The sequence below is a fragment of the Theropithecus gelada genome, chromosome 1, assembly GCF_003255815.1.
Source record: "Theropithecus gelada isolate Dixy chromosome 1, Tgel_1.0, whole genome shotgun sequence".
NCBI lineage: Eukaryota > Metazoa > Chordata > Mammalia > Primates > Cercopithecidae > Theropithecus > Theropithecus gelada.
Window position 1 is genome coordinate 106,590,446 of NC_037668.1, and position 24,626 is coordinate 106,615,071.

A 24,626-nucleotide genomic window follows, 5' to 3' on the forward strand; every position below is an offset into this window, starting at 1 on the left:
TGATTTCTCACTCATTTATTTACTTACTCAGTTATTTGTTTATTTATATCAGTATAGATATTTATTTTATTCTATGGGTGATAATCCAATACTCTTATTTTTTTTTTCTCTCAAATTGTTCCCCTTTTGGTCATTTCTCTGCCTTCTGACATGTCCCATTTGTTTTTGAGCATCTTCTTATTTTCTGGCATGAGAAGATATTCTACGTTCATTTTGTAGTTTTGTGATCCCAGACCTGTAGTCAAACATTTCTCCAAGTAGCCTTGATTCCTTTTATTGGAGATTGATATGACAAGATAGCTGGCTAACACCTTGAGTGACAGACCCTGAGCAGAGTATCTAGCTGAGTCATGCTAGTCTCCTAATCCATGGAAGCTGTGCAATAATATATTTGAATTGTTTTAAAGCCTGTGAATGGTAATAACTTGTTACAAAGCAAGATAAAACTGATACACCCTTTTTTTCCCGAAGACATTCAATTTTGATATGCCATTCCTCTGCTTTTAGAGCCTTAATAACTTCTCATTGTCTTAATGATAAAATCCAACTTAATTAAAAACTTGCAAGGCCCTCTTCGGCCCTAGTCACCTCCCTAGCCCCATTGCTTATGAATCCAATGCTCTCACTCCATTCCAGACAGACTGAAATACTTGGATGGCCCTGATGATACCATGTTCTCCTGCCTTCCTTGCTTTCACTTCATGTCTCAGTTTAAACTTTAATTTGCTAGGAAGTCTTTTGCAAGTGCCCCAAGACTGGATAAGGCTACTGTTCTCCTGGCTTTCAGAGAATCTTGTTTAGTACTTAGCACGGTAATTCAGATGTCTGTGCCTGACTGTCTTCCTGAGTATACAGCACTCTCTTTGAGGGCATGTTTTTTATTTTAATTTTTATGTTTTAAATCTTACCCACCATTATCCTTCCCCAGGGTCTATGCCAGTGTGGACTGAGTGAAGGAGTAAATGAGAAAATGAACAGCGTAATGCCTTATGAATTCAGGAAAAGCTGAATCTTCATCTGTTTGTTCCAGTGCAGACAGGCTTGGCTTTGAATACCATCCAGTTCCATGATTCTCTCAGCTGAATTATTATTTTTTTGTGCTTTAACAAATAGGGATAGTCATAGTGTTTATGGTATGCAGTTGTTCTGAGGAGAAATTAGGAAAAGGTATGCAGTTACACAGTGCCACGCACAACTCTAAATTCCAATTAAAAAATGTAGGAAAAATGAGGGAAGTAGAAAAATGCACATGAAATGTTCACTATTAGCTTTACTGCAGTTTTTTCTTGGTAGTGATCATTTCGTGCATGCCTACATGTGGGCTACAAGGGGACCAGTTATCGTTTTTATGTGCTCAGCAGGATTTGTTTTTTCTTTCGCTCTCTTCCTAGTGAGGAAAAAGAAACTTAGTGGCAGTTGGCATGCTGCCAGCTGAGCATTTGCTGCTTTGAGTTTCAGTTTCTTTTCTTTCCTAGAGTCTCTGAAGTCAGGGATCTTTTAAGAAACTTCTGTCTCCAAACCGTGGCTTCTCGATAAATCAGATAGAACAGTTAATCCTCAATTTAAGCATCATCCAACTCTTAGAAACAGGTAAGCGATTTTTAATTGAAATATAATATTTGTACATATTTATGGGGTATGTGTGATATTTTGATACAAGCATACAATGTGTAATGATCAAATCAGGATCATTGGGAAATCCATCGCCTCAACCATTTATCATTTCTTTGTGTTGGGAACATTCCAAATTTTCTATTCTAGCTGTTTCAAAATAGACAATGAATTATTGTTAACTATAGTTACCCTATTGTACTATGAACACGAGAACTTATTCCTTCTATGTAGCTGTATTTTTGTACCTATTAACCAACCTCTTTTCATCATCCCCTTCCTCTGACTTTCCCAACCTCTGGTAACCTCCAGTCTACTCTCTGCCTCCATGAAATCAACTTTTTTTTAAAGCTTCCACGTATAAGTGAGAATATCACAGGTAAGTGACTTCTTGTCATCCAATGTTTCCTAGCTGTGTGTGAAGAAAAAGCTTGCTTTCTTTTTTTCTAAAAACGAGCTTCAGAGTGGAATTGCTGCTAATGATCATACTTTGCTCTTTCATTTGTCTTTTATTTTAATGAAAATTTCACACACAGATAACTAGAGAGTATAAATGATCCATCCTGTAATCTGATATAGTTTTACCCGATTTTAAAAATGATTTGCTTTTTAAATTAGAATAGTTTTCTTTTACTTAAAAACAAAAACATTACAAATAAAGTTGAAGAAATCTATGACTCTCTACTATACATTGTTTTCTTTTGAGACAGAGTCTCACTCTATTGCCCAGGCTGCAGAGCAGTGTTGCGATGTCGGCTCACTGCAACCTCAGCCTCCCGGGTCCAAGGGATTCTTGTGCCTCAGCCTGCCAAGTACCTGGGATTACAGGTGTGCACCACCATGCCTGGCTAATTTTTGTATTTTTAGTAGAGATGGGGTTTCACCATGTTAGCCAGGCTGGTCTTGAACTCCTGTCCTCAAGTGATCTGCCATCCTCGGGCTCCCAAAGTGCTGGGATTACAGGTGTGAGCCACCGCACCCAGCCTCTCCTATATTCTTTACTCTTCTTTTTATTTCCAGAGGGCAACATTATCTAGACTTTGGTATAAATTATTGTCATAATTGTTTTTATGGTTTTCTGTATGTATGTGTATATGTATCTAAATATGATCTCTAGTATTACTGTGTTAAAATTACTTCTGTTTTTCCATCCTGGCTAACCCGGTGAAACCCCGTCTCTACTAAAAAAATACAAAAAACTAGCCGGGCGAGGTGGCGGGTGCCTGTAGTCCCAGCTACTTGGGAGGCTGAGGCAGGAGAATGGCGTAAACCCGGGAGACGGAGCTTGCAGTGAGCTGAGATCCGGCCACTGCACTCCAGCCCGGGCGACAGAGCAAGACTCTGTCTCAAAAAAAAAAAAAAAAAAAAAAAAAAAAATTAGTTCTGTTTTTATATACCAGCAAAAATGATTTTATACAATAATTTAAAAAATTAATAGACATTAATTTTATTTTTCTTGATACATGATACATTACATATTTATGGGGTACAGGTGATATTTGGTGATGCACTTAGAATGTGTAATGATCAAGTTAGGGTATTTGTGGTTTCCATCACTTTGAGTATTTATTATTGCCATGTGTTGGGAACAAGCCAAGTCTTCTAGCTACTGAAATACACAATACAATGTTTTTGACTATAGTCACTCTGTTGTTGACTAATAGAACTTCTACCTTTTATTTAACTGTATATTTGTACTCATTAACAGACATCTCTTCATCTGTTCTTCCTAGACACCCACCCACCCTTCCTAGCCTCCAGTATTTATCATTATACTCTCCACATTTATAATATCAACATTTTTAGCTTCCGCATATGAGTGAGAACGTGTGATATTTCCTGTGCCTAGGTTATTTCACTTAATATTCTCCAGTTCCACCCCTGTTGCTGCAAATGACATTATTTTACTGTTTTTATAGCTAAATAGTATTCCATTGTGTAATATACCACATTTTCTTTATCCATTGACTTATGGACAATTAGGTTGATTCCATATCTTTTCTATCATTAATAGAAATTCACAACAGAAAGGTTGCTGTGATAAACCTGAGAGATACTAGAAGGAATTTTAACATATTGACCATGTTAAACAATATTTAACATATTGATTGTATTCAGCTATCTTTTACAATGTGGTGTACAGACCCTAAAATAGCTCCTAATTGTCCCTGTCCTATTTTTTTTTTAATACTCATGTCCATGTATAATCTCCCCTTGCCTGTGGATGGAACCTGTGACTTAACTGTAACATATAGAATTTGGCAAGTGTGATATGTTAAGATTATAATATCCGCTATGCTAGGAGATTCTCTCCCTTGCTAGTTTCAATGAAGTAAGTGGTCACGTTGGGGAGGCCCATTTGCCAAGGAATTAAGGGTGACTTCAGGCCAATAACCAACTGAGAACTGAGGACAGCCTCTGATCATCGGCTAGCAAGAAATAGAGTTCTCATATCTACAACCATAAGGAACTGAATTCTGCTAACAACCATAGGAACTTGGAAGCATGGCCTTCTCCCATTAAACATAAACATTCTGCAGCTGTGGCTAGCTAGCACTTTGCTACAGTTTCGTGGAAGATTCTGAAGCAGAGAACCAAACTAAGTAATGGCTGGATTTCTGACCCAGAGAAACTGTGAGACTATAAATGTGTTTTGTTTTAAGCCTCTAAATGAATGGGAAATTGCTATGCAGTAATAGATAAATAGCACAATAAATTAGTCAATACTATTACTTTATCTGTAGATGCTTTAGGGTTTTCCACATATAAGGTAATATCATCTGTGAGTAGAGATGATTTTACTTCCTTTATCATTCAGGTATCTTTTTCACTTTCTTTTTTATTTTGGCCTACTTGTTCTGGCTAGGACATTCAGTATTATGTTGAATAGAAGTAGTAAAAGTGGATAATCTTGTCTTGTACGTGATCTTAGAGGAAAAGCTGCCAGTTTTTCACTGCTGAATAGGATGTTAACTGTGGACTATTTATACATGGATTTACTATGTTGAGGTAATTTCCTTCTGCTTCTGGTTTTTTAAGTGTTTTTGTTGTTGTTGTTGTTTTAATCATGGAAGGGTTTGGGTTTTGTCAAATGTCTTTTCTGTATCTATTGTGATGACCAATTTGTATTAGTCAACGTTCTTCAAAGAAACTGAACCAACATTAAAAAAAAAAAAAAAGACTAAGGAAATTTGTTATGGGAGTTGGATCACATGACTTTGGAGGCAGAGCAGTCTCACTATCTGCCACCTGCAGGATGTAAAACCAGGAAAGCTGGTGGTGTAATTCAGTCTGAATCCAAATGTCTGAGAACTAGTGGAGCCAGTGGTGGAACTCCCAATCTGAACCCAAAGTCCTGGGAACTGGGAAAGCTGGTGGTGTAAGTCCCAGAATCCGAATGTCTGAGAACCGTGGTGGCCTCAAGATATTTTTAAATTCCCGTTCGGATTTCTTTTTGATCCACTGCTTATTCTAGAGGGTGTAGTTTAATTCTCACATCCTTGTTAATTTTCTAGATTTTCTGCTGTTGATTTCTAGTTTCATTACATGGTTATGAGGAAAGATACTTGATATGGTTTCAATCTTCTTAGATTTGTTAAGACTTGTTTTTTGACCTAACATGTAATCTATCCTGGAGAACTCTTCTATAATACATGTGAGAAGAATGTGTATTTTGTTGTTGCTGGGTGGAATGCCCTGTATATGCCTTATTAGGTCCATTGGGACTATGGTGTTCAAGTTCTCTGTTTTCCTATTGATCTTTTGTTTGGATATTTTATAATGGATAAATTATTGTAACCGGGCTATCGAAATCTCCTTCTCTTATTGTGTTGCTGTTTCTCCCTTCAATTCTTTCAGTGTTTTGCTTCATTTATTTAGGTGCTCTGATGTTGGATGAACATATATTTATAACTGTTATATCTTTCTGGTGAATTGACCTTTTTATTATTATATGATGTCCTTCATAGCCTCTTATGACAGGTTTTGATTTACTGTCTATTTTGTGTGGGATAAGGACACACACCCGTTGCGGGTTACCTTGCAGTTCTTGCAGTTACTATTTGCAAAGATGCCCTTATTATCACTTGATTTTCATCCTATGTGTGTTCTTAAGTCTAAGTGAGTTCTTGGAGACAGCATATTGTTGTATTTTGTCATGACGTGCTTTGACTCAGTATTATCCTTCTTTCTTTCTTTTTTTTTTTGGTTTGCTAATATTTTGCTGAGGATCATTCCATCTATATTTATAAAAGAGTGGCCTGTAATTCTTGTTGCTTATAACACCATTAACTGGTTTTGGTATCTAAGTTATTCTCTGGAAGAACATGTGTAAGATTGTGTATTATATATTCTTCAAAATTTGGTCGAATTCAGCAGCTAGACTCTGATCCTTGAGTTTTCTTGGGGAAGTCTTAAATTAATTATGAATTTAGTTTTATAAAATAGCTATGAGACAGTCAAATTTTGTATTTACTTTTATGTCAGCTTTGCTAAGTTGTATTTTTCTAGAAATTCGTCCACTTAATTAATTTATTCTTAAGTTTATTTTTACAAAGTTGTTTATCTTCAGACCATTTTATAGTTTATCATTTATTGCATCTGTACTGATATTTTCTCTTATGTTTTTGATTTTAGGACATTCCTTCCCTTTTTTCCCTTTGTCAATGTCAGCAGTGTTTTACAAATTTTGTTAATCCTTTTGAAAACTGGGTTTTGGTTTTGTTAATCTTCTCTGTTGTATACTTGATTTGTCCATTAATATTTCTGTCCATTATTTTCGCTTTTATTTTTATTATTTCTTTCTACTTACTTTGAGTTTAATTGGTATTTTTTTCTGATTTTTTGAAGTGAAGGTTTATATAATTAATTTTCAGCCTTTCTTCATTTCTAATATATATGTTTAAGCTTATGTGATGTTTGTAACATTTTGTCTTCATTCTATAAGTTTTAACAAAAATATTTTATCATTTAATTAAATTTCATTATAATTTCTTATTTGAAAAATGGATTATTTCAAAATATATTTTTTATTTTCCAACGTATGAGGGGATCTACTAGTTATCTTCTTGTTAAAAAAATGCTGGCTTATACTGTTTGTTCAATATTATAGTACTTTGAAATGTTTTGAGACTTGTTTACTTTTTAAGGTTTGTAGAATATCTCTTCTATACTTTTTTTCTTTTATTCTTGTTTTCTGGTTTCATATATCTCAACTAATTTTACTATATCCTTTAATCCCTTTTGCCCTTTTCTCTTTTGATTCTCTTTTTGTCTCAATACTTCAGTTGGTAAATTTTCTTCTAATTCTTTATGCCTACTTGCAGTTAAATGTTTTCACTTAATTATTAATTTCAGATATATATTTTTACATATAGAATCTCTTTTTGACTTTTTATTGTATTCATTTTACTGTAAATCATTCAATCTTACCTTTTAGCTGTTTGAACATATTAAACATAGTAATTTAAACATCTCTATGGGTAACTCCAGTAAAAGTAAGGGTTTGTTTCTAGTGTGTGCTCTTTCCTCTTGGTTTTCTTTCATGTTGTTTCATTTACCTTGAAACATGAATGTGTTTATGATGAATGAGAGTCACTGAATAGTTAAAAAATCATAGAGATATTTTGAAGATGGAAGAATGTTCTTTTCATCCAGACAAGATTTATTTTGTTTCTGCCGTGCAGCTGTGGACACTAGCAACTCTCATTTACTTTAATTCAATTCACGATTGAGAATACTGAAGTATGAAATTAACTCTGTCTGCTTCCAGTTCATACTTACTTCTTCTCTGTAGCTCTTTTCTTAAATTTTTTTAAAAAATTTATTTCAATAGCACTTGGAGTATAAATGGTTTTTTGTTACATGGATGAATTATATAGTGGTGAATTCTGAGATTTTAGTGCGTCCATTATGCAAGTAGTGTACATTGTATCTAATATGTAGTTTTTTAAATCCCTAGCTCCTCTTCCATCCTCTCCTTTCTGAGTCTCTAAAGTCTATTATATCAGTTGTATGCCTTTGTGTACTCATAGCTTAGCTCCCACTTATAAGTGAGAGCATATGGTTTTTGGTTTTCCCTGTAGCTCTTTAGAATCCCAAACTGTAGCCTAAGGGAAAGGTTTCCCAGGTACTCTCCTTATTGCACTCCAAAGTATGATTTTTATCTCCCTAACTCTATGAGTCTAGCAAATGCTTTGCTTAACTTTTCAGCACCGCAAATGCCTTTTCTGAGTCTGACAGATGCACGTCAGAAATGTGCTCCCAAATGCCTAGCTTATCTCTCTTTATATAACTTCTCCAAATCTTTGCCAATAGCTATATATCTTAACTGCCTTGTTTGCTCTTTAGAGCTTTGTGACACGTTTTTTATAGTTTATCTTGCTTTTCCAGTTTTTTTTATTGAAATAATTGTTGTGATGACCAATAGTCTATTATGCTGCTGTAAGACTTCTATAGCTGTTATCTTCTTTCATATTTCAGTTTCTTTATGTGCTTTTTTTTTGCATGAATTCCTAGGCTCCATTTTCTAATTCATACATTGGCAAATGATGAATGTGATATGATGATGATGGCCTCTGTTCCAGCCATATGCTTTTTTAAAGAAAATTTTATTGGAACACAGTCATGCTCTCTTGTTTATATATTATCTATGACTTCTTTTGTATTACAGTGGCAAAGTTGAGTAATTGTGGAAGAGACCTTATGGCCTACAAAGGCTAAAATATTTACTATCTTGTTCATTATGAAAAAGTTTGCTGACTTTTATTCAGATTTATTTTTTCTTTATTCTTTAACTTTCTGAAGTTTGTCAATTGATTTAAAAATTTTAATGACTTTTCCTTTCTAAATTATATATTTTTATATCTAACATTATTGTGCCATTTCTATATTTTTCGCCTTAACCAAATAATATGTTTTAATTGAGTCAGTGAAAAAAGAACTCACTGAACGTAGAAGTGGAAAGCTAAGCTATAAGCTACTATATTATATAAGCTTCTCAACCTATAATTGTTTTTCCATTAGATCTAGAACAATGGAAGTGACAACAAGATTGACATGGAATGATGAAAATCATCTGCGCAAGCTGCTTGGAAATGTTTCTTTGAGTCTTCTCTATAAGTCTAGTGTTCATGGAGGTAGCATTGAAGATATGGTTCAAAGATGCAGCCATCAGGGATATACCATAACAATGACTTACATTAATGAAAATATGATTGTAGCCTTTGTGCTTGGAAATTATATTAATTTACGTGAAAGTTCGACAGAGCCAAATGATTCCCTGTGGTTTTCACTTCAAAAGAAAAATGACACCACTGAAATAGAAACATTATTCTTAAATACAGCACCAAAAATTATTGATAAACAACTGGTGTGTCGTTTATCGAAAAATGATATTTTCATTATACGTCCAGATAATAAAATTTATCTAGATAGAATGATGATAAAAAACTTGAAACTAAGGTTTTATGGCCACCTTCAATTTTTGGAGTGCGAAGTTTTTCGAGTTGAAGGTACGTAAAATTAGATAGTCCTACATCTCACATTATGATTCTAATCTTTGTGTTTGGTAGGTAATAATTGATCTACAAGAGCAAGGAAAGTGAGAGGAACAGTTAGATTCATGCCAATTTATACTCTTTGATAAATTCCAAATGAAATGTGGGGAACATAAAGATTATGAGGTTTTTATCCAGAACGTATAGGCTGCTTTGAGAAGAGCAAGTTGAGAAATATATGTGCAGAGACAGAGATGACAAAGGAGTTGGAGATGTGGAGAGAGAGAGATCTTATCATCAGAGCTAGTCTGTTTTGATGTATGACCCAAAGATCAGACCCTTATAACATATGGCCCTTAGAACTTCCAGGTGTAATTATGTGAGAGCTTCCAGAGCAAGTTAATGTGCAGAGAGGATAATTTTTTCTCCTCTTCCTCTCATTATGTTGCCAACCCTGACTCCTAATTGAGCAGCTCAGCCCTGGGTTATACAAGCAAACTCAATGTCTTATTTCAAAAGTAGACTTGGCCATATTTAACCAGACAAGTTTTAAAAACTTATTATGCTATGTTTATTTCCTATAGGAACTAAGTATAACCTAGACTACACAAAGAGGATAATGAAAGCCAGAGAGTAAGTTGGATTCTTGGGCTATCTATTAATGATTTTATTTAGACCAATTGTATAAAGAATGCTGACAAATTAGTAGTAAAGATAAAACTCATGCCACTGGAATGATTAAAAAAAAAAGAGTTATAATGTTATTGGCATAAAATAACAAAACCACTACCAACTATGAAACTTTAAATATCCGCCTGATGACATTGACCAATTTGACTTCATTTCCACTTCAGACCAAAATTTTTCAGGTAGAGTCTGGATAACCATTTTAGATAATTTCTCTGAATCCTTTCCTTGAGAAACAGCTTTTGAGAATCCTCAGTAAATGTCAAAAACAAACTCTCTTTTTAAATTTATAGATAGCTACATTGCATATATTTTATTCTGATTTCTCCTTAATGTATTTTTAGTGAAAATAATAATTTATCTTCAATGTTACTGATATTTCTCATTACATTCATGTGATCTAAGACTAATAGTTGAAAAATTGTTTGGTTGCTGGTTAATATTTAACTTTAGTCAGACGTAAAATAATGCATTTTCTTTAAGCACAAAATGTATAACTTTAGATATTTCCAATCATATTATAGAAGAGCTCATTATCAATATAATAATTAAGTATTGAAAAAATACCCTTCTCAGGAAGAGAAAGAAGCTCTAGGTGACTTGTAGTATTCTTTACGGTATTCTTTATTGGCTGTTCTTATGCTGTATTTAACCACTATATTTTAACAGGCACAGAAATAAGCTTCTAGCAGACATCAGAGCCTACAAGCCCTATGCAGACTTGGTTTCAGAAATTCGTATTCTTTTGGTGGGTCCAGTTGGGTCTGGAAAGTCCAGTTTTTTCAATTCAGTCAAGTCTGTTTTTCATGGCCATGTGACTGGCCAAGCCATAGTGGGGTCTGATACCACCAGCATTACTGAACGGGTAAGTTATTTCCCTGAGGATTTTATTTTATAGATTACAATTACTATATTGTTTATGTCTTTGCCTTTTTCTCTCAGGGCAATCCTAATATACAATTAAATGCTAAATCAAATGGAAAATAGAAGTAAAATTTTAATTGGAATCACCTCCATTGTGTAATAATCACCTATATTATATAAGGAAGCTTTCAAATTTTATGGAAGGAAGAAGCAGTTACATAAAGAATACTTTTTAGTATTTGTGTAAAAAACAACACAAATTAAAAAACCCTATGGAAATATTTGGCCATTATATTTGATGTTCATTTTACTCATGTACCACATGATTTTACCTGGTTTAAAAGGTTTTTCTTTTTTGTAGTAAAATAATGAGAATTATGTAAGATAATTTTTTTTTTATTACATAAGACCATTTTCTAAGACATGGTCATGAAAAGCAAAATAGTATTTCACTTTGGTGGTTCAACTTTGAAGGAGAACTTGAAGTGTACATCTATGCTCTTACAAAAACTATCTTATTTACAAAAAGATATACATAAGGAAATAAATAGTAATATAGATTTCTTACTTATCTCTCTAAAGAACTACAAATTATGGTGCAACACTTGCCTAGAAAATTCTTTCTGGTTTATGCTTTTCAATGTTATCATGCACATGCTATCAAACAAAAAAATAAGAAAGGGAAAGAATAGAAAATTTTAGAATCAGGCTTTTTAAATGATTACCACAAATTAATATTGTCACTTGTTAGGTGACAATATTATGCTGTGTATTATCAATATGCTGTGTATTATCAGTGCAAAATTTAGCATAATATGAGACTGCATAATAAGACAGTAATGGTTCATTTTAGCTTTTGTGTTACATCAGTAACTGAAATAATTTTCTAGGACTTTCAAGAATTACATCTTATTTCTTGATGTTGGCCAGATACTATGCTCTGGAGTGGCTTTATTTTAATATATCAGTGTAGTCTCAGAAGCCATGGCAAAGTACAGCAACACAAATTAAATTAATTAAGCATTGATTGAAATGTCTCTGTTTGCTAAATATTTACTCAGAAATAGAGACCTAAATACAAATAATGCTTGGTCCTGTTGACCAGAGATCTCAGAGACCAATGCAGATAATAAATATGTATCATTCATTGTGATATATGCTATAATAGAGATACTACTCAAGACAAAATTTCTCTTTCTTCCTTTTAAGTTTTAAATTCCAAAGGTCTTATTTTAAGAGAAGCTATAGACACTGAATTCCAATGAAATGCAAATGTTATTTAAATTGAAGAAATATAGGGCAGACTTTTATGAAGGAAATAGAATATTTTATTGCCTAAAGACCCTTTCCTTTGAATAATTGAAGTTATAAAGGAAGCAAATCAATGGGTAAGGAAACTATGAAGATGCATATTGGTGCACCTGAAATTTTACCATGTACTTTAACTCTAGTGCTTAGTGTAATTTCTTTCATGTTGAGGCACTGGTAAATCCTATTCTCCTAGATAAAAATCTTCAGTGGGATTATGCCTATGAGTTTCATGGCCCAATGAGAGCTTTTGACTTTATTACAGACCACAATACGTCATAGAGGGTTCTCTCCCTTCTGGTTTGAGTGATATTACACCCTTGCCAGAACCACAGATGGAAAAATTGTAATTAAAGTGTCTCTGAGAAATCCTTTCCTTTGCAATTCTTCCTAAATCTTCTATATTTTTTTGTGTGTGTTGAAAGTATATCTGACCAACAAATAAAATACTTTCAGAATTCTTCTAAAAAATATCCTTGCCATAAGATTGAATGTGTTTATCTAGGAAAGAAAGTTCTGCTGTGCTTCTCAAAGTGAGATTTGTGGACCCCTTGGGTTCCCAGATACATTTTAAGGGTATCTCTGAGTTCAAAACTATTTTTAGAATTATTCTAAGTTTTTATTTTTGTCTTTCCTAGTGTCTTGACACTTGAATTAATTATACAACATAGTTTTACCTATTAGCAAATTAATATGAATCAAATGGTGGCACCAAACACTACTACTAGTCACTGTATTTCTCCCAATTACTGCACTTACAGGAAAAGAATGCCAGTTTTACTCCTTGATGAATAGTAACAGTTACTGGTTTTATTTAAACTCTACTTTGGAATACACATCATTTTGATATTCAGTATGATAATGTGGGAAGTGCTCATAAAGTACTTCTAATGCATATTGAAATTTAGCAGTTGTCTTTAGAAAAAGCACTGAAGCAACTGAGTTGTTAACTGAACTTTTTTTTTATGTGACGTTACTTTTACTGGACAGAACAGACTTACTTATTCATACTTGGATATTTGGCAGATATCTTAATGAAAATGGTCAAAGCGACCCTGCTAATCAAAGACAAAAACAAAAACTGACAGTGTCTGTTGCCAATAACAAAATTTGAGCTTTTGAGAAAAATCAAAGTTAGAGAAACTTATATCCACTATTCTGAGCCTGACAGCTTTTCAACACTTAAGACTTATCCAGTGAGATTAATGGTGGTATTAACAAATGTGATGTTTTAATATTGTATGATGAAATGTGTCAACGTTAGGAAGATCTGGATAACCCAGTGAACCAATGTTTTAAAATGTTCAACGAATTAGGTTAAAAAATCATGCATGAGTAAAAGATATATTCAAAGTATAAGATGAACCAATGGATTTAATGTGGCAGCATATAAAAATGTCGCAGATTCCACTTGCAACTAACCTTTAAGAAGTTATTACTTGTTGAACTTTGCTATATTATGTTGAGGAATATTCATAATTACCTGAAAGCTATACAGTGAAATATTACCTCCTTTTCATAGTATACATACGTGTGAGAGGCTGTATTTTCTTCACATACATCAATTGAAACAACATATCAAGAGACTGAATCGGAGCCACATATGAGATTACAGTTATATTCTTTTTTTTTTTTTTTTTTTTTTTTTTTTTTTTTTTTTTTGAGACGGAGTCTCGCTCTGTCGCCCAGGCTGGAGTGCAATGGCCGGATCTCAGCTCACTGCAAGCTCCGCCTCCCGGGTTCACGCCATTCTCCTGCCTCAGCCTCCCAAGTAGCTGGGACTACAGGCACCCGCCACCACGCCCGGCTAGTTTTTTGTATTTTTTAGTAGAGACGGGGTTTCACCATGTTAGCCAGGATGGTCTCGATCTCCTGACCTCGTGATCCACCCGTCTCGGCTTCCCAAAGTGCTGGGATTACAGGCTTGAGCCACCGCGCCCGGCCGAGATTACAGTTATATTCTTTAATCCAGACTTTAAAGGGAATTATAATAATAAACCAATGACACTGTTTTATGTAAATTTTTAAAAATGCTTTTTAAGTAAAAAATGTTATTTGATAAACATGTGACAGGTTTATAATTGAATTTTTAATGATTAAAACAACATTTAAGAGGAGGAGGGGCAGAGCAAGATGGTCACATAGGTCTCTCCAGCAATCATTCCTCCACTGAAACATCAATTTGAATAACTATTAACACAAAAAAAATCACCTCAGGAAACCAGGTGAAAGATTACAGTATCTAATTCTAGCACAATAATAACAAAAGATACATTGAAGAGGGTAGGAAAAACAGTTTTATGTCATCTGCATCACCCCCCTCAATCCCAGGCAGCATAGTGTGGAGAGAACTGTCATCTGCTTGGGGGAAAAGAGGGAGTTGAGCACAGGACTTTGCCTGGACTCCAATATCAGGCCTACTACAGTAATATCGAGCACTGGATAGAACCTCATGGCCCCAGACTTTAGGCTGTTATTTGACAGTTGAGCCTCTAGCCCCATGCTGATGCCAAAGTAAGACCATGTGGCCCTAGGCTTCAAGCTTGCATGGTGGACTCAGTCCCTGGACCCCACCATGGATGGATTATTAGTGGCCCAACCTCTGAACAGCACTTAATGACAGGGATGCCGCAGTGGCCCTGAGCTTTAGGCGTGCCTCGGTGCTGCACCAGTCACAGTGGTCCCAGGCTTTGGGACTACGCAAGGCAGCGTGCCCAGAATTTTTGGATAGGCTGATTGTTGAAGGACTTTTCCAGACAAAGGCAACCTGCAAAGATTGGAATAAGTACCTACTTCCAGAGATGTTTATACATTGACACATGGTCACAAGAGTCAAGAACAATCAGGGTAATATGACATCATTAAAGAGAGAAAATAATGTACCAGTGACCAATCCTAAAGAAATGGAGATGTATGAACCACCTGAAGAATTCAAAATAATTATTTTAACGAAGCACAGCAAACTTCAAGAGAATACAGAGAAACAATTTAACAAAACGAGAAAAATGATGAGTGAACAGAATAAGAAATTTAATAGAAAGGTTGTAATAATTATAAAAAATTAAACAATTTTCAGAGATAAAAAATACAGTGGGTCAAATGAGAAATGAAATAGAGACCATCAACAGCAGAATTGATCAAGTAAGAGTCTGTGAACTTAAAGGTAGGTTATTTGAAAATATAGATAGAGGAGAAAAAAACAAAATGAAAAGGAATGAAGAAAGCTTATGAGATTTATGGAACAGCATCAAAAGAACAAATATTCAAGTTATAGGAGCTAAAGGAGACAATAAATTAAAAGTGATAGATATCTTAAGTAAATAAATAGTAGTAAAAAACTTTTCAAACCTGGAGGATGATGTAAATATCCAGGTAAAGCTGAGAGAAAAGTCCCCAGTCAGATTTAATCCAAAGAAGATTAACCCAAGACATATTAAAATCGAACTGTAAAATATCAAAGACAAAGAGAGGATTCTGAAAACAGGAAGATAAAGAAAGCAAATAACATATTAGAGAGTTTTAATATGACTAGCAGCAGACTTGTCAGCAGAAACTGTACAGGCCAAGAGAGAGTGGGATGAAATATTCAAAGTGCTGAAAGAAAAAACAAACAAACAAACAAACACATCCATTGAGAATATTATACCCAGTAAAGCTATCCTTAAGAAATAAAGGATATATAAAAATTTTCCTGAATGAACAAAACCTGAGGGAGTTCATTACAATTAGACCTGTCTACTAAACTCTTGCTAAAGCGAGTTTTTCAAGCTGAAAGAAAAGGATGCTTATAAGTAATATAAAAATATATGAAAGTATAAAACTCACTGGTAAAACTACATGGTAAAATTCAGAATACTCATACTATAATGATGGTGTGTAAATCACTTATATCTTCAATATGAAGTTTAAAAGACAAAATTGCTAAAATAATAATAGCTATAATATTTTGTCAAAGGACATGCAACATGGAAAGATGTAAATTGTGGCATCAAAGACGCAATCTGTGGGGAGGAGTGGAGTAAAAATCTGGAGTGTTTTTTTTTTCTATCTAAGTGGAGCTGTTATTAACTTAATATAACCAGTTATAATTTTTTTTGTAAGCATCATGATTAACCACAAAACAAATGCTGATAGCAGATACATAAAATATAAAAAGCAAGGAGTCAAAACATACCATTATATATATATGTGTGTGTGTGTATATATATATACACATGCATGTTTTACATGATAAATTACATATAATTTTCCTTTTAATTAAAAAAGAAACATTAAAATTTTTTCAGTTTTAATTTCCAACATTTTAAATATCCATAGATATAACCCACATAAGTAACAGATCTTTGGGATTCTCAATAACTTTTAAGAGTCTAAAGGGGTCCTGAGACCAAACTGTTTGCAGACCATGATGTTCAAATATTAACCAATCTCTTTTCTTCTTATTGTCCTGTCTTGAATGCTGGGTGATGAATGAAACTTTACACCTAATATATATATTTTTAACAGTATAGGATCTATTCTGTTAAAGATGGAAAAAATGGAAAATCTCTGCCATTTATGTTGTGTGACACCATGGGACTAGATGGGGCAGAGGGAGCAGGACTGTGCATGGATGACATTCCCTACATCTTAAAAGGCTGTATACCAGACAGATATCAGGTAAGATTTCTTCAATATCCAAAACATTTCAGATCAGTTTCTTCAGTATTTTTCATTGAATTTTTAACCTCATAAGGCAATTTCAACTGCCATAATGTGGTTTCAACATCAATCAACACTATTCTACTTTAAATGAATAAGAATTCATATAAAAAAAAGTAGACTGACTACTGTTCTTTTCTGTAACATTGAAAAATAAAGCCAAAAGGCAGGATTCTATTTATTCACATTCTAGTAAAAGATCAAGGAGATAGTGTGCTTTTATTACTCTTTACAATAATGTAAACTAATAATAGTCACTTAATCCCTTGCACTTTTTGGGTTACATAGACAAAATATTGGAACAAGTAACCACTTTGTGTTGAAATGTGATTTTATACTGTAAATGCTTAGATTTCACTACTAAATACCTAGATTCAAAATTTGGCTCTGCTACTAGCAGATGTGTACCCATAAGTAAGTTACATACTTCTCTCTCTTAGTTTTTTTTTTTTTAGGTGTGCAATGTTGGTATTAATGGTGTCCATCTCATAGGGTGGCTAAGAAGATTAAATGAAATGATATAGTCTAAGTTCTCAAAAAAGCCAACAATGATTGTTATCTTTCTTTTAGGTGTTGGGTATCAGCCTCAATTTCTAAAGAAGACTCTCCTTTGCCTCCCAATTTTTCTGAATTGAAAACCTTACCTATGTATTCATTTATTCATTCAAAAACCATTTATTATAAACCATATTTGTGCCAAACCCTAAGCCAGTTACTGAAAACACATAGTTCAATAACAACACAATCCTTATCCTCCAGGAGTTCATAATGCAGTCAGGGAAAAGGAGACACACAGATAAAGAGAGCGGGGATACAGCGAAGACATTGGAGAAATCAGGAGCATACTAACACCTTAATTTTTCACAGCAGGGAACCAGTCAATTCAGTCCAACATTGAAATATATAGCTTAATAACTACATGTTTCCAAACTCTTGTTTCATAATCTATTTCCTTAATCTTAGAAAGATTATTGTCTTGTGGTAAGAAGACATTAACTTCAAAGTTGGTATTTCTTTTATTTCACTTTAGTTTGTTTTTCTTCTATAAAATCAAAATAAATTACAGTCTTTTAATTTAAATAGCATTTGCAACATTATTTTTCTTTCTTTTATTCTCTCTATCCAGTTCATTTAAGCATGCAAAATGCTTAGAGAGGAGTTTTAAGTTGTATTTAACAAATGTTAATGGTGTTAATTTCAGGATAGGATTTGATGTTAGCTTTCCCAAAATATTCTTTATACTTTCCTGCAATACTTACAATGGATGATTATCATTTTTACCACAGCAATAAAGTGTTTTTTTTTTCCTGCGAGAGAGATATAATGGCATTATGCTCACAGTGGGAAGGGAGTAAAGAGGGGGGTGCTACTAATTTGGGGAAAGAATTGCTGGGGAGGAGAGAAATAAGTAGTTACAGTATTAGAAGCATTAATTGTCTCTTTAAGGATTAAACAGAAACTCTCTGAATTCTGAATGTTACCTTATGTTTTTATAACAGTTTAATCCCCGTAAACCAATTACACCTGAGCATTCTACTTTTATCACCTCTCCATCTCTGAAGGACAGGATTCACTGTGTGGCTTATGTCTTAGACATCACCTCTATTGACAATCTCTCCTCTAAAATGTTGGCAAAATTCAAGCAAGTTCACAAAGAAGTATTAAACTGTGGTGAGTCTCACTCATCGTACTTATCCAAAATATTTTACTTTGATATAATTATAGATTTGCCAGAAGTTGCAAAGAGATTACAGAGATTTCCCATGTACCTTTCATCCAATTTCCCTGTCACAGGTAGAGATCATTCACAGGCATGACTGAAGAAAGACCCCAAATCCTAATTTTCAGTCTTTAAAGAATAGACTAACCATCCTTTTTTTCTTTTTTTGTGTGTGATTTTCCTGAGGCGTTAGATAGGGAAGTCACTTCTTCACACTATGTGGCTACACCAGGAAGACTGAATCCAGGAAACTGATTGCTAACAATGTGTGTTTATAGTTCTATGTCATCTTATCACATGTGTAAGTTTATGTACCCATCTCTGCAACCAACTATTACATCACTTCATAGATTTCCCCCATGGCACCCACTATTCCTCCACCATCCTTAACTCTTGGCAACCCCTAATATTTTCTTCATTTCCATAATTTTGTCATTTTGTGAATGTTATACAAATGGAATCATACAGTATGTCACCTTTTGAGACTGGATTTTTTGACTCAGCCTAATATCCTTTGACATCCATCCAAGATTTTGTATGTATTTATTGTTCATTAAAAAAAATTGTATAGTATTCCGTGGTATAGATACCCCACAGTTTCACCATGCTCTATCAAAAAAATATTCCAGTTTTTAGCTACTGCAGATAAAACTCCTATGAATATTAGTGTTCAGGTTTTTTTGTGGACAGGTTTTTATTCCTCTGGGATAAGTCTCCAGAAATGTAATGCTGGGTCATATAGTAACTGTATGTTTAACTTTGAAAGAGATAACCAGGCTACATTCTAGAGGGACTGTACCATTTTACAATCCCACCAGCAATACATGAGAGATCTGATTTTTCTGCATTCTTGGTAGTATTTGCTATTGTTGCTATTAGAAAATTGTTAACTCTTCTGATAGATGTATACTGATATTTCATCAGGTTCTTAATTTGCATTGCTTAATGACTAATGACATTGAATATCTCCTCATGTGCTTATTTGCCTTCTGTATAGCTTGTTCAGTGAAATGTCTCTTCACGTCCTTTGACTATTTTCTGATTGGATTATTTGTGTTTTTTAGAACTTGAATGTTGAAAGATCTGTAAATCCTAAATATGAGTCAATTGTAACATATATCATTTGCAAATAGTTTCTCTCAGTCTGCAGTTGTCTTACTATTATGACGATTTCTAGCCCTGCCATATCTCATCTCTCTTTTTGGAACTCTGGGACATGAATTCTAGATATTTTGTTATAGTCTCACTGTTTATTTACTTATTTATTTTTATATCTATTTGCTCTTTATTTTTCAGAGTGGGTAATTTCTATTGTTATATCTTTAAATTCATGTGTTCATTACTTTGTCCTCTCCATTCTGCTTTTGAGCATATCTATTGTTTTTCCTATCTTGGGTATAATATTCTTTTAGTTCTAAAATTTCTATTTGATTCTTTTTCATATCTTCTATTTCTTTGCTGAGACATTCCACTTCCTGCATTTGCTTCAAGCATGTTCCTACTTGGTTCTTAATCATAAAAATGATGGTTGCTTTAGAATCCTTGCCAAATAATTCTAACATCTTTGTCATCTAATTAGGGTCAGGATCTTCTGATTAGCTTTTCTGATTCAAGTTGAGAATTTCCTGGGTTTTGATGTGACAAATGATCTTTAATTGTGTCTTTGATATTTTATTCTGTGACTCTGGATCTTACATCTTGTGTTTTCGCAGACATATTCTGATACTGGTAGGACGGAAAGTACAGGTTTCCCATGAGTCCTTGTTTGACATCCCTAGAGAAAGGGCACTTTCTTACTGCGCCCCACATAGGATCCCCTGATATCACAGGGCTAGAAGCCTCCTTGCATCTAAGGTTAATGAAGGCTAGAGTTCTAGCTTCTCATTTGTTCTCCTCTGACACTGCCAGAGAGGGAGAAGAGCACCTCATTGCCGCTGATTTGGTGGAAGTCTAGGATCCCCAAGTAGCCTCCCTTGACACCATCAGGACAGACCTTGTTAGTATAGTGCAGATATAAATGTCCTGGCTCCCTACATTTTTTTTTCTTCTCTGATACTACCTTGGCTAAGGACGAAGGTTGGGAAAGGGAAGGACATATCCATGGATCGGGCTAAGTGATTTCTGTGGTGTTTGGCTCAGGTAGTGTGGCTATTTTCTGAAAGTTCTCTGTCTTGCTACACTGCCCTTTTTCTTATGCTTTGACTAGATGGAACAGGTTTTACTTTACTTTTTTTTTCTTGTTGCTGGCTCTAATTGGCATTTTTCAGTTGTGAGTGTCTCTAAAAGCCAATCTAGGACATATGAAGTAAGAAGAAAACCTAGAGAACTCATCTGTGTATTGTTTCTTGGATCTCAAGGTTTCTAGCCAAATTGCATCCTCTGCACTTTTCAATCTTTATGTTTGATTTATGTGTAATGTCCAGAGATTTTAGCCATATTTAGTGTAAAGAAGAGGGAAAAGTGTGCCTACTCCATTTGATTCAGAACTGGAAGTACTCTCACTGAAGTTTGAAAATATTTTCATATAAAGAATTGTTGGGGCATTTATACTCCAAAGCCTCATCCCTTACTTTATCAGTATAAATATCACATATTTAGGTTCCGAAAAGTGCTATGCAGTTTAATGTATAGAGCATGGTCTTGGTTAAGTGAACCACATTTTTAAATAGTAGTAAACTTTGACCTTGAGGAAGGTAACTGAATTTCACTGAACTTTAGTCTTCTGTTCTTATAAAATGGGGATAAGTTTTGCATCTGAACTTAACAAACCATCTAACAAATGTCTGAGTAGTGAACATTAGATATACACAATGTAAATATACAAGCTTATATAATCACTTAACAGCTTTAAAATTATGGAGGGTTTGGGGTAAAAGATAAATGCTAAGTTTTAAAATGAGTTTTCAAGGACATATGGCAACACATTATGCTTGGCATGCTGGATGGCAATGCTTAATGCAACTAACTGTGCTGACTTAGGACCTCTAAAAGGACATTGTATTAATTTTGAAAGAGAATAATTACATTGTAACAGAGGTTGAAAAAAATTATAGGTATCAATTGAGAACTGCCCTCTACCAGAACCTAGGTATTAATTGGCCAACTTTGCTAGTTATTCCTCTGAAACCTGAATGATGAGAAGGTAGTAAAAGAAATCATTTAGATTTCGGTAGGAAGAAGGTACTAAAAACTCTGTTAAAAGAGTTCTGGGAGTTTTCTTGACAGGCATTTGAAATTAATCTTATATTTTCCTTATAAGCAGTTGTTAGCATAGTAGAATTTTGATTCGTTTAGAAGTCAAGTGTGATTTACTAATTCAATCCCTGTGGTTTGAGGGAGAAAGGCATAGGTCCTTATTAGAACTGTGAAATCAGTACAGTTTGCTCTCACAAATGCTCATACACAACCCTCCTCACTCCCTCTTTTTCTTGTGGTTCTTTTTAGTCCCCAAAGTCCAGCAACCCCTTTTTTTCCCCTTGGCCAATTTAAAACAAACTAGTTGAATGGAATAGTAGATAATTGCAATTTAGTATGAATTTAGTTGCATTGAAAAATGCTGTCTCATGTTGGAAAAAAAGACCAAAGATCATTTCTCCGCTAGAAAAGCTTCAGGCTCCATATTGAGATGTGTTGGGGATATTTCATTCTTCAGCTCTCAAAATCACATCACCCTACAGAGTTGCTTTCACACGTATTTAATAACTTGTGATACATTGCTATTTATGGTATAAAATAACTGATTTATCTATTTGATATAGGTGTAGCACATGTAGCCTTGCTTACTAAAGTGGATGATTGCAGTGAGATTCTTCAAGACAACTTTTTAAACCTGAGTAGATCTATGACTTCTCAAAGGCAGGTAAAGAACGCTGATCATAACCAGATATTATTGTAATAGTACCACAATCATACTTGTGTGTGGGGGTGTGTGTGTGTGTCTATATGTGTATATATGCTCACACAACGTATTTGCAGGGAAATGAAGAATGGAATCACTTGCTTGATTAATTCAAATTTATATCACACTTAAAACTGCATGATCTGAATTATTAGTATGTTCCCAAGATAACTTATTAAGCCATTGCTTTTTGGGTTTCTTTCTTAAATTGTATTTAAAATTGGTCAAATTTCAAATATTAAATACAAGACGTAAGTATTTTTTAAATATACTTTCCACAGGTCATGAATGTCCATAAAATGCTAGGCATTCCTATTTCCAGTATTTTGATGGTTGGAAATTATGCTTCAGATTTGGAACTGGACCCCATGAATGATATTCTGATCCTCTCTGCACTGAGGCAGATGCTGCGGGCTGCAGATGATTTCTTAGAAGATTTGCCTCTTGAGGAAACTGGTAATCTGGTCCTTTTCTCCCCCTCTCATAAATCACTGGTACCTTTTGAAAAATCTTAAGTTATACATCAGGTATTAGATGACTGGGGCCCATCTGCATGCCCTAGTCCTGAAAGTTGCATTAGGATATGTGCTTAATTTCTACTCTTGTTTGTTTCATTTTCAGGTGCAATTGAGAGAGTGTTACAGCCCTGCATTTGATATAAGTTGCCTTGATTCTGACATTTGGCCCAGCCTGTATTGGTGTGCCTCAATGAGAGTCAATCTCTATTGACAGCCTCCTTCAGATTTTGCTTTTGTTCATTTTGCCTTCTGTCCTTGGAACAGTCGTATCTCAAGTTCAAAGGCCAAACCTGAGAAGCAGTGGGCTAAGATAGGTCCTACCACAAACCACCCCTCCATATTTCTGTACCATTTACAATTCAGTTTTCAGTGACACCTTTTTAAACCACTCCAGGAAAAATGAGATATTCTTTTATTTATTCTTCTATAACACTCTATATAGAGCTATGTGAGTACTAATCACATTGAATAATAGTTATAAAATTATTGTGTGGACATCTGCTTTCTTAAATAGATTGTGAGTTCTTTGAGAAACAGTGTGGATTTTACTTATCTATGTATTCACAGAACTTAGCACAGTGCCTGGTAATGAGCAAGCATACTTACCATTACTTTTCCCTCCCACCCTCTCCAACATCACATTCACTTTAAATTTTTCTCTGTATAGAAAGGAAAACTAGCCTGGGCAATATGATGAAACCCCATCTCCAGTACACACACACACAAAAAGAACAAAACAAAACCCACAAAAATTAGCTGGGTATGATGGCACGTGCCTGTAGTCCCAGTTACTCAAGATGATTGATTGAGCCTTGGAGGTGGAGCCTACAGTGAGCTGAGATTGTGCCACTGCACTCTAGCCTGGGAGAAAGAGTAAGATCCTGATTCAAAAAAACAAAAGAAAACAGAACAAACAAACAAAAAACAGAAAGGAAGACTGAAAGAGAATGAAAAGCTGGGGAGAGGAACTAAAAATAAAGAAGGAAGAGTGTTTCATTTATATCTGAATGAAAATATGAATTACTGTAAGTAATAGAATTAATAAAAATGAGCCAACTTTTTAAACAATTTACATTTTATTTCTATGGAAAAAATAAATATTCCTCTTCTAACAAACCCATGCCTTATTTTCATTAATTGAATTCCAAATCATCCTAGCCATGTGTCCTTCAATTTAGGTTAATGGTGCAAATCAGTAAGAAGGTTCTTATACTCATGCTCCAAATAATTCTGAAGTCCTCTTAGTAGCTGTGAAAGCTAGTACTATTAAGAAAGAAAAACAAAATTCCCAAAAGATAGCTTTCGTGTTTTTTTCTTCCTTGAAGACTTCTTAATCCTCTTCTCCAAATTCTTAGTCTTCTTCAAAATAATATGCTTTGGTTCAATAGTTATCCACATTCTGACAGTCTAATTTAGTTTTAATAAGAATTATACTCATCTTTTGGGTAGTCATAGATATTAAGAAAGCAAGAGTTTCTTATGTCCAGTTATGGAATATTTTCTAAAGCCAAGCTGCAAGTGAAGTTGTGCTCAAGTGAATGAATGTTCAGGAGACACAATTCAGTGGAAGAAATTAACTCTTTAAAAAAGACCTAGGAATAGGAGAACCATGGAAATTGAGGAGTAGGCCTACAAGTAGATACTGGGAACAAAATTAGAGAGGCAACCAGAAAAAGTCATTTTAGGCTCATCAGTGTTGTGCCTGTTGCAGAGTAACATACCAATACACCAAAACAGCAGGTGTTGCAGTAGAGAAAGAGTTTAGTAATTGAATGGCAGCAAATTGAGGAAGGTTGAGGAAACCTCAAATCTACCTCCCTGCT

The 24,626-nt window shown here is 34.3% G+C and overlaps 1 protein-coding gene across 3 annotated transcripts; it reads left to right on the forward strand.

Annotated features, from left to right (window-relative positions):
• The first annotated feature begins 1,027 nt into the window (after positions 1 to 1,027).
• IFI44L (interferon induced protein 44 like) lies at positions 1,028 to 23,919 on the forward strand. 3 transcript variants are annotated; one of them, XM_025388588.1, is made up of 10 exons: positions 1,028 to 1,167; positions 1,476 to 1,590; positions 8,635 to 9,122; positions 9,692 to 9,740; positions 10,464 to 10,659; positions 16,473 to 16,625; positions 18,167 to 18,338; positions 22,146 to 22,246; positions 22,567 to 22,741; positions 22,907 to 23,919. In XM_025388588.1, the coding sequence occupies exons 3-10, from the start codon at positions 8,645 to 8,647 to the stop codon at positions 22,939 to 22,941; spliced, it is 1,359 nt and encodes a 452-aa protein (XP_025244373.1). In that variant the 5' UTR covers positions 1,028 to 1,167; positions 1,476 to 1,590; positions 8,635 to 8,644; the 3' UTR covers positions 22,942 to 23,919. The 3 variants fall into 3 exon arrangements, with proteins under 3 accessions (XP_025244373.1, XP_025244366.1, XP_025244377.1); XM_025388581.1 differs by lacking the exon at positions 1,028 to 1,167 and having other exon boundaries at positions 1,424 to 1,590; XM_025388592.1 differs by lacking the exon at positions 1,028 to 1,167 and having other exon boundaries at positions 1,468 to 1,590; positions 8,635 to 8,789; positions 9,696 to 9,740.
• Positions 23,920 to 24,626: the final 707 nt, after the last annotated feature.